This window comes from Gobius niger, assembly GCF_951799975.1.
Source record: "Gobius niger genome assembly, chromosome: 23".
In the NCBI taxonomy this organism is placed as follows: Eukaryota; Metazoa; Chordata; class Actinopteri; order Gobiiformes; family Gobiidae; genus Gobius; species Gobius niger.
In genome coordinates, this window is record NC_136874.1 from 16844614 (window position 1) to 16862263 (window position 17650).

The 17650-nt window shown below is 43.2% G+C and overlaps 1 protein-coding gene across 4 annotated transcripts in view; it reads left to right on the forward strand.

Moving 5' to 3' along the window:
• Positions 1-17650, forward strand: part of LOC306981751 (neural cell adhesion molecule 2-like) — a 453723-nt gene that overhangs the window by 353828 nt on the left and 82245 nt on the right. For all 4 annotated transcript variants that reach the window (XM_079581397.1, XM_079581398.1, XM_079581395.1 and 1 more), the window contains exon 7: positions 9198-9367. In XM_079581397.1, the coding sequence (XP_079437523.1) occupies positions 9198-9367 (170 nt within the window). The remainder of the gene's footprint in view (positions 1-9197; positions 9368-17650) is intronic.

Below are 17650 nucleotides of genomic sequence, written 5' to 3' on the forward strand. Positions count from 1 at the left end.
CTAGTGTCACGTATTGTATTATTTACTGAGAGAAATACATTCACTCTGAAACCACAGCCATGGGTCTATGAATCTGGTGCATTCTCCCCCGGTGGGGCTGCCATCGTCTCTGTGGGGACGATCTAGCTAACCTGTCAATGTGTGTTTGGCATTGGTTGTAGAGGCCGCAAGAGCCATGGTTTCTGTATGTTGCCCCGGGGCAGCTATATGTTTGAATGACTGGCTGGAAAATGAAACCATCTGTAAAGTGATGTAAGGTTAGGAGCAGGGGCGGAGCTGCTTGGGCCCCCCTGAACTGGCTCATTATGCACAGCTACATGAATAGTCTCTTGGTAAGAGTTGTCCTGATGACTAAGTTGCTGCAGTTACATTATCTCACCACTAAAGCTCTCTGGCGCTATTTATCCCCCTCCTGCTTTAGTGAGTGATGGCTTCTTAATGTTCATTATTAATGAGAAGAGGACTTACATTTACACATGGCTCCACCACTCACCAGTGGTAATGGTTTCTACTCTGTATAATATAACATAATATACAGCAGGTGTCTCGCCCATATATGGTCATGTTCTCAGCAGTCAGAGGGAAAACATATATATAATTACTCCAAAACTACTTTAAGTTCTTAACTCCCACTTTAACCAAGCACATTTACTCCAGTTCAGCTTTACCCAAATCTAGAAGCTTCTCCACTGAATGTTACAGACAAGACACCAGTGTAACCCCTCATTTGAAAGCTAAGACCTTTTGGGCACGTTTTTGTTGCATTCTTTTCACTGTTTGGTTGCTATTTTTTATGTTTTTTTGTCATGTTTTAGTCACTTTTTTGTCATTTTATTGTTGTGTTTTGACCCTTGTCTATGTCTCGTTTTGTCACTATTTTGACTCTTTTATTTCCAGGAAGTTTTTAGATTTGGGTAAAGTCGACCTGGAGAAAATGTGCTCGGTTAAGGAGGGGGTTAAGAGGTTGAACATATGCTGAATTATATAATGAATATGTTGATCCACCAAGATACAAAGACATGGAGAGGAGCAAAGTGGTTCACCAAGCCCATCGATTCATAAATAATGGAGAATGTTAGCAGCATGCTACATGCTAGCGCTACCTACGACTGAAAAAACATATATATGGATCCGAGTAAGACTTTATTTGTATGTCATGAATAAGTTCATATTCCGCCAGAAAACGGCTAAAAAGACTGATAAATTGTGTTTCACATAGGGCCCCACGTGAACTTTTGCTTGGGGCCTCGGGGCGCCCTTGCTACGCCACTGGTTGGAATGGTTGCAATTCAATAGCAGGTCGCAGGAGGAAAAACTGCTGCTGACTTGCTGTGGCTGAATCATTCCTTTACATATCTTTCATCATTCCACCATCCTGCAGTTTCCTTTTCCTGACAAAGCTAATATTTCAGTTGGTCCCTGCTCCCTTCCCCTTCCTTTCTCCCCAAAATGGCCGCCTTTCGTTTCCAGCTGTTATTCCTTCGCGGCCTTTTGTGCGACTTTCAGTTTTCTCCCCCCAACGGTGGTGAAACTCGCCCCGCCTGTGTGCAATTCAATATACTCGGGGATAAAGTGGGCTTTTGTGTCGAGGAGAAGTGGGCATCTATTATAGAAAACGCTATCTCAATGGCCGCCGCCTGGGCGCCGCCATGTTTATTTCCCATACCGACTTTGAAGCTAAGCAGGGACGGGCCTGGTTAGGACTGGGATGGGAGACCGTTTGGGAAGACCAGGAAGCCGCGGTGCTGCGGTGCTGCTGTCCGAGGACAACCCGCCGTCACAAAAACGCGAGTGCACGAGATCAGACTGCCGTGCGTGTGCGCGCATCAAAACAGGGCGCTGTGTGTGTGCGCGCGCGTTTGTGTGTGTACGCGTGTGTGCGTCCGTGCGTGTATGTGTGCGCGCGTGCATCCGGACAGGGCTGTGTGCGCGTGCGTGCGTGCGTGCGTGCGTGTGTGTGTGTGTGTGCGTGCGCAGGCGTGTATGTGTGCGCGCGCGCATCCAAACAGGGCAATGTGTGCCATCGTCACTCACCCTAAACTGCAGCTGCAGACGCTCCGCACAGGTACAGGTACATCCTCCAAAACACATCTGCGTGTCTTTGTTTCAGTATCTCCTGCCCAAAACCTGCTCAAACACGAGCCTCTAATCAAACGCGCTGCTCCGACTGATTTATCCTCCGTGTGAGTGAACGCGAAAATGAAACTACAACTTAACGAGCGCATGGCCTGCACTGCGTTGTTTTTTTCTTTTTTTTTACTTTGCTGCTGGACCATTTGTTTTCTATTTTGCTTTCACGTATTGTGAGCCCAGAGGTACATTTTATTCTAAAGCTGCTTTGAAAGCATTGCCAATTTTATTGTAAGGTTATAAATACTGTCTAACAACGATCATTAGGCTATTTCAGTTCAAAACCTACTCATTATTTGTTTTATTGTGCACTACCGTGATGCCCCAAGCCACGGGTCCTGCACCGTGACCCAAACCGTTAGAGCTCAACCCCTCATATTTATCCATAATTATTCCACTGTCTCTTGAATTCTATTCCCTGAGTTTAGCATATACCATCGCATATTGTCGTTGTAGTTTATAAGAAAGGAGCTCGGGTGCATCAGACACTCCAATTGCGGTTTGTTTGAAATTATTTTTTGCATTCATTCTTTTACACATTTGTAATGGCCATAGTTTTTGGAATGGGCTGGGAACCACTGTTCTACAGCTGACCTGTGTGACGGGTTGGACATTTCTTTGTCATCACTCATAATCTCAGGATATCAAATGTGGAGACTAGCCAGGCCCGGCCGAAGGCCGGGTCTCAGCTAGTTTTATGAAGAAGCTGCTCGGAATTCAATCACATAATGGTGGAGATGAAAATACAGCCAGCTCGCACATAAGGCATTATCAGAAGTGTGGAAAAGGTAAACAATATCAGTGCACAGACTCTGGGGTTCATTTTAAAGATATACATTTGAATATCTTCAAAACGCAATGAGGCCTGAGCGAGAATCAGAACGATATTGGAAAATAGATTTGGTGAAATTCATCATGTGGTTTCGAGGTCTTATTTCTGACCAGTCACAGACGATAAGAAGCCACTTTAGCCCGTTTTATATCACTATTGACCAGCGGCATCCTATTGTATATGAAGCGCGATTGAGCAACGTGGACAATCCAATTTGATTTTACAAGATGGGGCGTCTGTGATGTGGGTTTTGTGGGTTTTTTTTTTCCGTTTTGTCATTCTAGTCCACGGAGCCGTAGCAATTTCCCCGAGACAATGAGGCTGGGAGAATGAGAGATGACATGGAACAAAGAGACCCAAGACAAGGTCACCCTGCCACCACAACAGACCCAAACTTTCGCCGGACTCACTTTCTGCACGTCTTGGCGATAGTTGATCTAGTGCGAGGAGGAGGAGGAGGAGGAGGAGGAGGAGGAGGAGGAGGAGGAGGAGGAGGAGAGATGAAGCAGCTGCTGGACTTTAAACCAGACAAATCCTTTTAAAGGCGTGGTTCTAAGTCAGCTTTACATTAGCATAATATTCAGTCAATTACTACCACTATTTCATTTAACCTCTTAACCCCCACCTTAACCAAACACATTCTACCCTATCGCTTTTTTGTGGCTCTCAGTTTTAGGTGGGGGTTGAGAGTTTGAAGCTATTTTATTCCTTTTAACACATTGAGTGCCAAAACAAAATATTTTTTTATTACAAAACTAGACACTCTAATACACCTTACGTGTGGTTTTGGGAGCTCTGTGATGAACAGAAGTGAAATAAACTTGTGAAAAGTCACGATCTGGACATTTTATATATATTATTGTGTTTCTTTTTCTTTTTCTAGTCTGAGGGGGCGTGGTGTTAGTCTGAGTTTTTAAATGGTTAAAATTGGTCCAAGGACGGCTGAGAAACATCCTGTTAAAGTATTCAGTCTGAAAACCAGGCTGTTTAAATGCACACGTGGTGTTTCAAAACGTGTCAACAATGTTGTCGTTGAAAATTGAAACAAATATATTTAGGCATTTGAGAGAAGAGGAGAGAGGAGGAGAGAGGAGGAGAGAGGAGGAGAGAAGAGGAGAGAGGAGGAGAGAAGAGGAGAGAAGAGGAGAGAGAAGAGGAGAGAGGAGGAGAGAGGAGGAGAGAAGAGGAGAGAGGAGGAGAGAAGAGGAGAGAAGAGGAGAGAGAAGAGGAGAGAGGAGGAGAGAGGAGGAGAGAGGAGGAGAGAGGAGGAGAGAAGAGGAGAGAAGAGGAGAGAGAAGAGGAGAGAGGAGGAGAGAGGAGGAGAGAGAAGAGGAGAGAGGAGGAGAGAGGAGGAGAGAAGAGGAGAGAAGAGGAGAGAGGAGGAGAGAAGAGGAGAGAGGAGGAGAGAAGAGGAGAGAGGAGGAGAGAAGAGGAGAGAAGAGGAGAGAGAAGAGGAGAGAGGAGGAGAGAAGAGGAGAGAGGAGGAGAGAAGAGGAGAGAGGAGGAGAGAAGAGGAGAGAGGAGGAGAGAAGAGGAGAGAGAAGAGGAGAGAGGAGGAGAGAGGAGGAGAGAAGAGGAGAGAAGAGGAGAGAAGAGGAGAGAGGAGGAGAGAGGAGGAGAGAGGAGGAGAGAGAAGAGGAGAGAGGAGGAGAGAGGAGGAGAGAGAAGAGGAGAGAGGAGGAGAGAAGAGGAGAGAGGAGGAGAGAGGAGGAGAGAAGAGGAGAGAAGAGGAGAGAGAAGAGGAGAGAAGAGGAGAGAAGAGGAGAGAAGAGGAGAGAGAAGAGGAGAGAGGAGGAGAGAGGAGGAGAGAAGAGCAGAGAAGAGGAGAGAAGAGGAGAGAAGAGGAGAGAGAAGAGGAGAGAGGAGGAGAGAGGAGGAGAGAAGAGGAGAGAAGAGGAGAGAAGAGGAGAGAGGAGGAGAGAGGAGGAGAGAGAAGAGGAGAGAGAAGAGGAGAGAGGAGGAGAGAGGAGGAGAGAAGAGGAGAGAAGAGGAGAGAAGAGGAGAGAGGAGGAGAGAGGAGGAGAGAGGAGGAGAGAGAAGAGGAGAGAGGAGGAGAGAGGAGGAGAGAAGAGGAGAGAAGAGGAGAGAGGAGGAGAGAAGAGGAGAGAGGAGGAGAGAAGAGGAGAGAGGAGGAGAGAAGAGGAGAGAAGAGGAGAGAGAAGAGGAGAGAGGAGGAGAGAGGAGGAGAGAAGAGGAGAGAAGAGGAGAGAGGAGGAGAGAAGAGGAGAGAGGAGGAGAGAAGAGGAGAGAAGAGGAGAGAGAAGAGGAGAGAGGAGGAGAGAGGAGGAGAGAAGAGGAGAGAAGAGGAGAGAGGAGGAGAGAAGAGGAGAGAGGAGGAGAGAAGAGGAGAGAAGAGGAGAGAGAAGAGGAGAGAGGAGGAGAGAGGAGGAGAGAAGAGGAGAGAAGAGGAGAGAAGAGGAGAGAAGAGGAGAGAAGAGGAGAGAGGAGGAGAGAAGAGGAGAGAGGAGGAGAGGAGGAGAGAGGAGGAGAGAAGAGGAGAGAAGAGGAGAGAAGAGGAGAGAAGAGGAGAGAAGAGGAGAGAGGAGGAGAGAAGAGGAGAGAGGAGGAGAGAAGAGGAGAGAGGAGGAGAGGAGACAGGAGGAGAGAGGAGTTAGTCAGAAAGGAGAGTGTTTCATAAAACCCCCGTTTTCTCTGTTTCTAGAAAAAAATCTATGATTTTGATCGAAACTAGCCTGTTTTGAGGTTCAGAACCCTTTGGATTTCTCAGGAACCGAGACACGTACATTTAAACAGTTTTCACCAACGGAGAGCTTAGAGTCTCCCCTTTCAAACGAGCCATAGCCTGTGTCCATACATATAACATAGAATACGCTGTGGTGCTACAAATATCATGAAAAATATCCAAAACAGTGTTTTGAATGTGTTGAATTGTGAATCATGTTTCACCCTAAATCTGTGAGACTACCTCCATTTGGAAGATCATGAAAGACAAGATAAAATACTATTGCTATAATAACTGCTGCACCTTCATCTCCATCACAGTAAACGCTCCTGCCTGTGCAGTTAGCATGTGTTTTTACTGTCAGGAGACTCAGGCTAATAATGTGTTTGGCAGCAACATGCCTCTTAAGCTTTCAAAGCTTCCACCATTTCCCCTACTTCTACTCTGTGCGTCTCACTCTCTGCAGACGCTCAGACACATAAGGAAAAGAGGGAGGGAGACAGATGTAGATGAGCTCATGCTGAGCCTTCATCCTATTGTACATGTTTTTAGTGCTAGGGGAAACTGGGTGAAACCTACGCAGACAAAAGTGAGTCACCAGTGTCCAAACATGATAACAGTGCACGCTATGATGTGGCTTACCTCTACTGTTAAAGGGACTACATGAAAGTTGGTCATTTTATACTCACTCCTGCCACCTCAGGTCTTACGCGTAACTGCAGCTTCTATATTAAGCTCGTGCATGACGGTAACACCTTTCTGAGTGACAGTGCAGGATTTTAGAGGCAGTTTTGGTGAACAGGTCTGAGCTCATTCTACACATCAGGACATGGTGGAACATGTTGGGGGAGGAAAATACTTCATTTTTACATTTTTAAACTCCGTATAGTCCCTTTCATGTATTGTATTGAAGTTGTTTTTACATTTGACAAGTCAGACCCCCTGATTTATTTTGTTGCTGAACTCTGTGTAATACTTTTTCTCGTCTGGTCAAAAAAAATAATCCTTTTCCATTTCAACCACTTCCCGTTTTGCCTTTTTAATGATTGCTGCTGCCGTTTGTGTATTTTATTTATTGCAGTGCGCACATTAGTATTTTGCTCCGCGACTCAGGGTTAAGTCGGGCGATTCCGTGCAGCCGGTGGGAGAAGCATCAATAATGTGTTTTTAAACTCTGCTGATAATAGGTCGTTAGACTTTCTGTGATTCACGCGTTGCGGATGCTCCACGGGGCAAGGTAACATGGCTCACAACAAGGACGGCTCACACCGACACTGGGGGGGGGCGCTCCCGGGCCTCATCTGCATACGCTCAGGTGGACGGCCCAATTATACGTCCAATATGCTGTGTCGACAAAAGACGAGAACTTTTGTGTCCGCAACAGGAACCACTGAACGGATGAGTTTTAAAAGAGACCAATCCCACTTATAAGGTCTCAGAGTGAAATACGGGCGCTCTTTGGGGCTCCTCCTGCAGACCACCCTCTTAACCCCCGCCTTTAGTGGCTCATTTGAAAGCTAAGACCTACAAAAAGGCTCTTCGCGGTCCATGAAGGATAACCTGCACCAGACTCTCTCCTGGCTGCATGTTGAGAAGAGATGACTGAAAAAGCTACTGATCTTCTTTTATAAAATTGGCAAAAAGATGAAGCCGAGACCCTTATATTATGAAGTCATTTATGTCGATGATCACATACTTACCCCTGTGGGTACAGAAGCAGTACCATTACTTTTCACAAACTTTATTATTAACATGTCCCCTTCAATCATGACTGTGCACTTTAAAGCTGTTAACTGGGAGTAAATGACGGTTTTAATGGACCTCAGGAAGACTATATAGTTGCTATCCCGGTGGCAACTAATGGGGACAAAAAACAAATAAACAAATACATTAAACAGTGGGAATAACTTATGAGAAAACTTTGTCTGGATTCACAGCGCAGCTTCACCACACTTTGAGCGTCTTTTTGAGAGTTCCAGAATGTTGTTATGGGCAGAAGATTTGTGGCGAATCTGGCTGATCTAAAGCTGGGCCTTGGGACCAGAGCAGGGGAGGGCGGAGCCTCCCAGAGCAGGGGAGGGCGGAGCCTCCCAGAGCAGGGGAGGGCGGAGCCTCCACAGAGCAGCGGAGGGCGGAGCCTCCACAGAGCAGCGGAGGGCGGAGCCTCCCAGAGCAGCGGAGGGCGGAGCCTCCACAGAGCAGGGGAGGGCGGAGCCTCCCAGAGCAGGGGAGGGCGGAGCCTCCACAGAGCTCCAGCTGGATTGACAGGCTCTGGTGCACTGAAAAGGCTTTTTAGTGCTGATAAACAAAAAGTAAAAATACTACTAAAAATATGTCACCCGGCCCGAGTCATAGGCATTTTTAGAAAAATAAAACTCTTTGGAGGCTTTTAAGGGAGGTCTGAAGTCCCATTAGAATCCTGTTAGAATACATCCAAGTGTGTTTTGGAGTCGCCCACGGCCACCAGGTCCCCGCCATGAGGACCAAAGAGAAGCATGTTCCTCATCCGTTGGCAACGCCTCATTTGAAAGCTAAGACCAACAAAACTGATCATGACTTTTTGTTGCGTTGTCGCCGCGTTTATGTCACATTTGTGAAGCCATTTGTCTGGTTTTATATCTTTTCTGTATGTTTTTTGTAGTTTTTTTTAATGCAGTTTGTCGTGTTTTCATCACGTTCTTAACACTTTCGTGTTTTTGTCACTTCAGTTGTGTTATTGTCGCTTGTTTATTGTGTTTTTGTTGCTTTTCCGGCATTTCTTTGTGGCTCTCTTTTGCTTTTTCATCACTTTTTAATCTTGTCATTGTCACTTTTTTCTTGTATTTTCATCCTCATTTCCGTCGCTGTTTTGTGGCTTTGTTCACAAAGCTTTTATATTTGGGTAAAGCCAGACTGGACAAATGCCCTCGGTTAAGGTGGGAGGTAAGAGGTTGAAAAACAATTTGCCTGATCATTGCAAACTCTTTGCAAACATCACTGAGCGTGCATCACTTGTTCATAATGAGTCTGTAATGAATTGTGCATTGGTTCATGATTAACGTGTGTTTGTAAACGCTTTACGCCCCGTTATGAAGTGTTACACTGACTCTTGTCTCTGAGGACCAAGTTTGTAAATTAAACATCAATCTTACACTTACATTGTATCTTCGTAACTAATTTCTCTTCTGGGTCCAATGAGCAGAGACATTAGTGTTCCCAGTCTCAGCTCCACTCTGCAGTCAATTTAGAGAGTTCTCCCTTCCATAACCAAACAACGCCGTGAATATGAAGACTGTCATTTTTCCCCAGAACTCCCGACGTGCTAAGTTTGACGATGGCGCGCTGCAAATGAACCGGCGAACCATAGTCACTTCAATTACACTTTTCAAAACTACTCTTCAAACTCACGAGAGCTCACTATTGACAATTTTCCCGTCTGGGTAAACACTCCGGAGTGCGGCGCGATGTTCACTTAAGGGATCAGAGGACGGCCAAAGTGCTGAGATTACAGACGTGCGCTGACAGTGGGCAACAGGTCAGCGTGATATATTTGTTTTCTTTTTCCACTTTCAGGAAAGGCCAGCAGTTAGAGCCGTCGGAGCAGTACATCCTGAGCCGTTTGGAAGGGGGAAGAAGCATGCTGACCATCAGGAACATACGGCAGACTGACGGAGGGACGTACTCGTGCCGGGCCACCAATAAGGCCGGGGTCCAGGAGAGGGAGCTCTATCTCAAAGTGTTCGGTAAGACGGCCTGTTAAAACCTATTCTACTGTATCTAATCGAGGACGGTGTGTAGGACTTTTTCAAAGGTTGAAAAGCTGCTACGTTTCTTAAAGAGGGAGTGTTCTGCTTTTTTCAACCACATAGCACCAGTCTATATCACACTACAATGATGACAAACCTTCTGTTGGTCTGTAAATGCAGTAAATTAGAATAACTGCCTTGTATAAAATGTCTCTCTCAAAATGGCTGTAGTGAATGTCTTGAAATAGGCCTCTGTCTCTTTAAGAACCTCTGAGCCTTTAGACACGCCCCCTCCACACGCTGTCTGTGGCATCAGTGGGGAGGGGGTTCTGCTGAGGAGCAGTGGTTGGTTACTCGGCTGGTGACCAAAGCTCGGAGGCGTCTCCAGGAGGTGGGGGCGTTCCTAGGAGGACTCAGGCAAACCTATCCCTAAAATGGCCGCCATCAGAGTTTTTACAGATTACTCAGAAATATGTGAATGTGCCAAGGCAACACTTCAGGCATGTTTTTAATGAGGGAATGACAGAATAACATGATGTAAAGCTTGAAAAAGTTGATTTTGCATAAAACCCCCCCTTTAACATGGGGTTAGCTAACATGGGGTTAGCTATGTGCTATGTGTTCCATGATTCACTCTGTTTACATGTGAAGTCTAATCCGACCAGGCTAAAGATCCGACTACGATCCGTTTCCCCCCAAAACGTGTCAAACCAGTCTTGTCCCAGTCACATGACACTGAGCCGAATGTCCTTTAGGAGCAGAGGAGCAGCGCAGCTCCCGGCCAGCAGGGGGCAGGGGGCTGATGGCGACGCACACTATTTTGGTTCACCTTTGGCTGCTATGTTGTTTCTAGTAAAGCCCAGTTTAGCCCACAGATCTTTAACTAAACACCTACAGCTTACGCCGGGTTTCCCCCAGTGATTAAGCTCACCTAAAACATGAATAAAGAGGCCGTTTAGGCTAACATTATGTGACACTATGCAATGAAAAGCTTGTGGACGGGAATAGCCAACTCTACAGTTGACGTCACAAAGCTAGATACATGACTTACATTCAGGTGACATGTATCACACACGATGAGCCGTCTCCGTGGCTTGGATTCGATAAAAAGCAGGACTAAGGTTTAGTCCAATCAAATTAGTCACTATGCAGCTCGAATCTGACCACAATGGGCCCAGTCGGATCGCACCCCCCAATAAAATCTGTCAGGTTTTCATGTTCTGGTCTGAACAGGTGAGAGATTCTTCATTATGTAACCACAGTGAATATGTGTATCTGACAGACTCCATCTTTCGGCTCATCCTGCTCGCTTTTGTTTTAGTTTGAACATGACCATTATCTCTTTACATCATGAACACACATGCTGGGACAGATATTCACAAATTCAAAATGAGGTCACAACTATTGTATGGGCCTGAGTAATAATATAAAACCTTTCAATGAAATCCTTTTTTACATGCATAATAGAAATGCATTATGAAAGTCCTTGTATCTGCAGGCTATGCTCACAATTGAAAATGAGCACACGGCTACTCCTAATGCATACGACTGCATTCTTGTGTACTGGCCCCACGTTGGTCTATTCATCTACTTCATTTCCATTTGTGAAAAGAGCATTATATTACTATGAAGGCTCTGAAAATACTTAGATTTTACAAGGAAGGCCCCGTTATGCTTTTGTTTTGTTATGTTTTTCTTCTCCATGAAAAGCGCCTGGAATTACATGCCTCTTATTAAAAACAGTTCTTTATTAACTTTATTTACTTGTCAGAGTGTCAAAGTTACACATTATCTTCTCATTTATACAATCCACAACCAGCATAAGTTGAATTTCTGTCTCATTATTCGTTGCCCTTGGGTGAATTGTGCAGAACAAGAACAGTGACTGAAAGGGATTATGGTTGGAATAAGCAGGAAGTCACCTTGTGTTGACTTTATTCTGTGTAAACCTTCATTTCACCGACACATTGCACAGTGAGCTTGATAAATTATAGACGACATAAACAGCACACTGACAATGATTATTTCAGTCATACATCGGGTCATTGGATGGTTTACTTGTGCATTAGCGCCACATTCAAAAACTGTTTTAGTTATTAGAAGTTATAGCAGTGAAATGTAAAATACTTCTACTTGTGCTTTCTATTCAAGAAAAAGACCACTTCCCATGCCAAGCTAATATAGTTATTATCAAGCTAATATCAAGTTATTATCAAGATAATGTCAAACTACTATCAAGCTAATATAAAGTCATTTTCAAGCTAATGTCAAATTACTATCAAGCTAATATCAAGTTATTATCAAGATAATATCAAGTTATTATCAAGCTAATGTCAAATTACTATCAAGCTAACATAAAGTTATTATCAAGCTAATATAAAGTCATTTTCAAGCTAATGTCAAATTACTATCAAGCTAATATCAAGTTATTATCAAGATAATATCAAGTTATTATCAAGCTAATGTCAAATTACTATCAAGCTAATATCAAGTTATTATCAAGCTAATATCAAGTTATTATCAAGCTAATATCAAGTTATTATCAAGCTAATGTCAAATTACTATCAAGTTAATATCAAGTTATTATCAAGCTAATATCAAGTTATTATCAAGCTAATGTCAAATTACTATCAAGCTAATATCAAATTATTATCAAGCTAATATCAAGTTATTATCAAGCTAATGTGAAATTACTATCAAGCTAATATCAAGTTATTATCAAGCTAATGTCCAACTACTATCAAGCTAATATCAAATTATCAACAAGCTAATATCAAGTTATTATCAAACTAATGTCAAATTATTATCAAGCTAATGTCAAGTTATTATCAAGCTAATGTCAAATTACTATCAAGCTAATATCAAGTTATTATCAAGCTAATGTCAAACTACTATCAAGCTAATATCAAATTATCAACAAGCTAATATCAGGTTATTATCAAGCTAATGTCAAATTATTATCAAGCTAATGTCAAATTATTATCAAGCTAATGTCAAATTACTATCAAGCTAATATCAAGTTATTATCAAGCTAATGTCCAACTACTATCAAGCTAATATCAAATTATCAACAAGCTAATATCAAGTTATTATCAAGCTAATGTCAAATTACTATCAAGCTAATATCAAGTCATTATCAAGCTAATGTCCAACTACTATCAAGCTAATATCAAATTATCAACAAGCTAATATCAAGTTATTGTCAAGCTAATCTCAAATAATTATCAAGCTAATGTCAAGTTATTATCAAGCTAATGTCAAATTACTATAAAGCTAATGTCAAGTTATTATCAAGCTAATGTCAAATTACTATCAAGCTAATATCAAGTTATTATCAAGCTAATGTCAAACTACTATCAAGCTAATATCAAATTATCAACAAGCTAATATCAGGTTATTATCAAGCTAATGTCAAATTATTATCAAGCTAATGTCAAATTATTATCAAGCTAATGTCAAATTACTATCAAGCTAATATCAAGTTATTATCAAGCTAATGTCCAACTACTATCAAGCTAATGTCAAATTATCAACAAGCTAATATCAAGTTATTATCAATCTAATGTCAAATAATTATCAAGCTAATGTCAAGTTATTATCAAGCTAATGTCAAATTACTATCAAGCTAATATCAAGTTATTATCAAGCTAATGTCAAACTACTATCAAGCTAATATCAAGTTATTATCAAGCTAATGTCCAACTACTATCAAGCTAATGTCAAACTACTATCAAGCTAATATCAAATTATCAACAAGCTAATATCAGGTTATTATCAAGCTTATGTCAAATTATTATCAAGCTAATGTCAAATTATCAACAAGCTAATATCAAGTTATTATCAAGCTAATATAAAGTTATTATCAAGCTAATGTCATATTAGTATCAAGCTAATATCAAATTATCAACAAGCTAATATCAAGTTATTACCAGGCTAATATCAAGTTATTACCAGGCTAATATCAAGTTATTACCAGGCTAATATCAAGTTATTACCAGGCTAATATCAAGTTATCATCAAGCTAATATCAAGTTATTATCAAGCTAATATCAAGCTAATATCAAGCTAATGTCACGCTATTGTCATTTTTTTTTTTTTACAAATTCCACCACAGATAAGTAGCCTAAATGTTTTTCATTAGTTTTACTTGCCTAGTTGGTCACCAAACCCTCTCTATAAATTTCGCTGTAACTGGATAAATGCTTTCTGGATACGCCACCACCGGGGCAGCAGATCGTTAGCGGGCATTAAACGGCTGAGTGTACCACAACACGCTGAGGTCAGAGTTCAAATAGACCCATCTCAATTATTCGCAGTGGAGATAATGGCGCCCCACTCCCCACTGCCAAAGGCCTCCATCATTTTGACTGAAATAAGTGAACGCGCTTTATACCCTCTTGACCCTCATTCAGCTGCCATCACTATGGCAACGGGAACTCTGGGCCACTCTCTGCCCACAGCAGCGTTTGGCCTCTTGCTCAGTCAACTCAACTGCTCACATGAAAAGAGTTCATTCTTTTAGCTTCAGAGCATATCCTGTGCTTTTCAGAACAATGGGCCGGAATCCAGCATGGGCCCATTGTTCCACATTTTAAGGGAATAAACCTGCAAAACCATTCATATAAACAATTCAGGGTTAAAAAGATGTTATACTTTTGTCTTATTTTGGATGTTCAGTTTAGCTACAATAGAATACCGTTGTTTTATGAAACTGACCTTGAATGGATTTTCTTCCATCCACATTGTGTTTCTCTAAAACCAGGAAAGCCTTGTTTTATGAACACGAGTTCTCCTGCCGCCGTCCACCACAACAGCCACATATATATTCCCCCTCGGAGCCAGGCTTTCATGTTTTCCACTTTATATTTCAATTACTGACGCGCCCACTCAAAAATTTCAATTTATATCTTCATATAGCTGCCGGCGATTTCCTCACAGATCGCTGGGACGGCTCATGAAAATGTATGGCGATTTGTGCCCAAGTCATCAACATCTTTTTTGGAGATGTGAGACGCGCTTGTTCCTTGGAAATGCACATTTAAATGAGGGAGTTAAGGGCGTTGAGGGATGCAGCTGTGCGTTGGTTTTACGGCCCCTGACGGCCCGGGCGGGTGGAGACAGGGCGTTTGTGTCAGAGGGGAGCTATCGTCTGCATGTTGGGTCTCATTTAGGCATTTGCATAATGATGATGTCTGAGAGGTGCGACGGAGGGTGAGTCAGCAGTTTGCTGCGAAGATGCTGCTGTCAGGCTGAGTAAATTACAGCAGAGACATGACCTTGCGCGTGGGCACGTTTTACAGACGGGAAAAATAGCCCTGTCAAAACCTCAGCACCTGACATGCCCCGCAGGCTTAGGAGGTGTTTACTCCCTTGGCTGGTCGTGCAACAGAGAGTGGCACAGTGGCATAGTCGTTACAATTTCTCGTTTTCATGTTCTCCCCTTACATGGGTGCATGGTTTTCCTATCCGCTATTTTAGCCAGAGTAAAATCCTGTTTTAGCACCGCTTTTAACCTGACGATATATACTTGGCCAAAGTTAACCTTTTGTGGATTTTCTTGCTTAATAAAGCTTAAGTGATGTTTGTCTAGTCAAGATGTAAAGTTTATCACACAATGCATTGCGGAGAGGGTTACACATGGTAAGCTCTGCCCGAGTTAGCTTTGGCATCACCTTTTATAGGTGAGCACACCAAGACATCAAAGGCACACCACAAGGGAAGCACAGAAACACATAGAAATGGTAATACAGTTGCAGGCCACCAAAAGGTGCTTTGCATGGTAATGCATCAGGGTGGCGTTTGGAGACAGAAGGAGATCTCTGTCATGTTGAGGAGACGGGCCATTTGGGGCCTATTGTCTAGAGGTGTGAGGGTCTCGTCTGGAGCACAGGAAGAAGCCGGTCTTTCTACCTGGTTTAGTCAGAGGCCCCAGCAGGTGACCCAGCGACAGGACGCCACGGGTGGTTTACCAGCTTAACTGGCTAAACCTGTCACAACAAACCTCATGACCCCGCCAGTTCAGCTTTACCCAAATCTAAAAGCTTCTTAACCTGAGAGCTATAGCCTACAGGCCAGTGTAATGTCTCCTTTGAAAGCTAAGACCTAAAAAACTGATCGTAACGTTTCCTTGAGTTGGTACCATAGACATAATATTTATAGACTCCGTCTCCTCATTCCTCCACGTTTGCCATAAAAACTACGTGTGAGGGGAAATCATGGCGGGTTTACAGGCTCCTCCTACCCTGCTGTGACGGAGCATGTTCCTAAAAAGGGCATAAGGGCGGGATCTTCACTGTAGACTTGGCCCTTGTGGGGCACGTAGTTCGGTCATAGCCACGCCTGCGGCATTAGCTCAAAGAGCTAACAGCCTGTCAATTAAAGTCCAGCCCTCATTAATATACAAGATTTCTAAAATGTTTCTTACAAAACCGGCCTGGTTTCTGACATTGTAAGTAACCCAGCGTTATCACAAAAGTTATTTTAATGGTTTTTAAATGTCTTCATGGTCTTGGTCCTTCTTATGTTTCAGAACTGCTTTTACCTTATGAACCTTCAAGGCCCCTTCGCTCCTCCGGCTCCTAAAGTCAACAAAAAGACTCACAGCGAGGCGTCGTTCCAATATGACGGCCCTCGCCTCTGGAACCACCTGAGGAGGAGCTCAGGGCTGCAGAGAATGAAAATGTTTTTAAGACCAGGCTATCAATATAAGCAATATCCAGGTGTAGTAAGTTCCAAAAAATGAGAAACCAGGCTTTACAGTTTTTTAAGACGTGCGGAAAGAGCAATGCTAACTAATAGAAAACTAGCTTGTTCTGCCGCCCACATTAGGAGGCGCTGCAGCAAGGGCTGACAATGTGGTCTTAAAGCAGTGTTGTTATTGCATTGTCATCGTTTTGTAACTATTTTGTTGCCTTTTTGTACCTTTTTTGTCACCTCCTTTCATCCTCATTCACGTCTTGTTTTTGTGACAATTTTGATGCATTTTTCAAGTAGCTTTTAGATTTGGGTAGAAGCTCGGTGAGTAAAACTGAGGTCGTAGCGTCTTCTCCAGTGCTCCCTCTACTCGCTGAATAGAAATGCTGCTAATGCCTTTTTTTAAATCATTCTCTTCAAATCATTACAGGCACTTTTCTACCATTTTACTTTCTCCATTTGTGTCGCCTGAAGTGCGCATTGATGTTTGGAGGACAAAATTAGTAATGAAATGAAGACTCTTCAAAGAACAGCAGTTGTTTGTGCAAACTCACATAACAGATCTTAAAGGTTGTCCTGGCAAACGGCAGAGACAGTTTCAACACTGGAGCACGAACGGAAAGTTGTATTGAATCCCACAAGGCCATCGCATTTCTATTCTTACACACCCCTGCTGTGTCTCTGGCTTAAAGGCAGGAGTTTAAACTACCTCCTCTCACTATTTGAGGACTTTACTTTAAGGAGGCTTGCACTAAATAGGATTTGTGTGGAGATGGTGCTGCGTGGGACCACTTTGGTGTAGTGAGTGTTTAGATCAGAGAGTCCTTGAAGGTTTGTTACAGTGGTTTCAGTCATAAGGTCTGGAAAACCAAAATGTGGGACAACAAAAGGCAAAAGCCCACCCCAGTCAAGTAACGGCTTTAGCGCCTCCTGTAACGAAAAAGGAGAAACTGAACGGTAAAAAAACCTATATCTGAAAAGTCATATTTTGCCGAAAAGTCCCAGGTGCCTTCTTCCAAACCTGACGTTAGCACTTAGCGCTTATTTAGGCAAGAAACGCATCCCCGAGGTGTCTATCCGCGCGTGCCTTTGTTGTCTGAAGCCAACCATTGCGGTGTGGTTGGGATCATTTGGACAGCTGCTTATCACATGGGCACTATAAGCACAAATGCTAATGAGAGTTGCATCAAAGCTAAAGTAGGGGAGTTTCCGGGCAGCGTATTTTCCTTGGCTCGTACCTGTCAGTGCATAGAAGGAGCTTTATGTAATCTAAATATGAGAGCTGAAGGGAAGAGGCTTTTCAGGAGCGCCACCTGAAACAACCTCCTTTTCCCTTTTCCACTGCCTTTGATGGATGCAAACTTTTTGGCAGATTTTGTGACATTCTAAAAGTTGGATTGCACTTCTTCAAAAAGGCCAAATACATTAAGTGTTTTTTATTTTAGCTGGGGAGGTTGAGAGTTAAAATACAACTACTGTGAGAGGGCCCGCCGTTCCTCAGACCTGGCTCATGAGCTTTACTGTGAGCGGGACATCACCGGCAGCTCAACATACTGGATACGGTTTAATACAGTCTCAAAAACAACT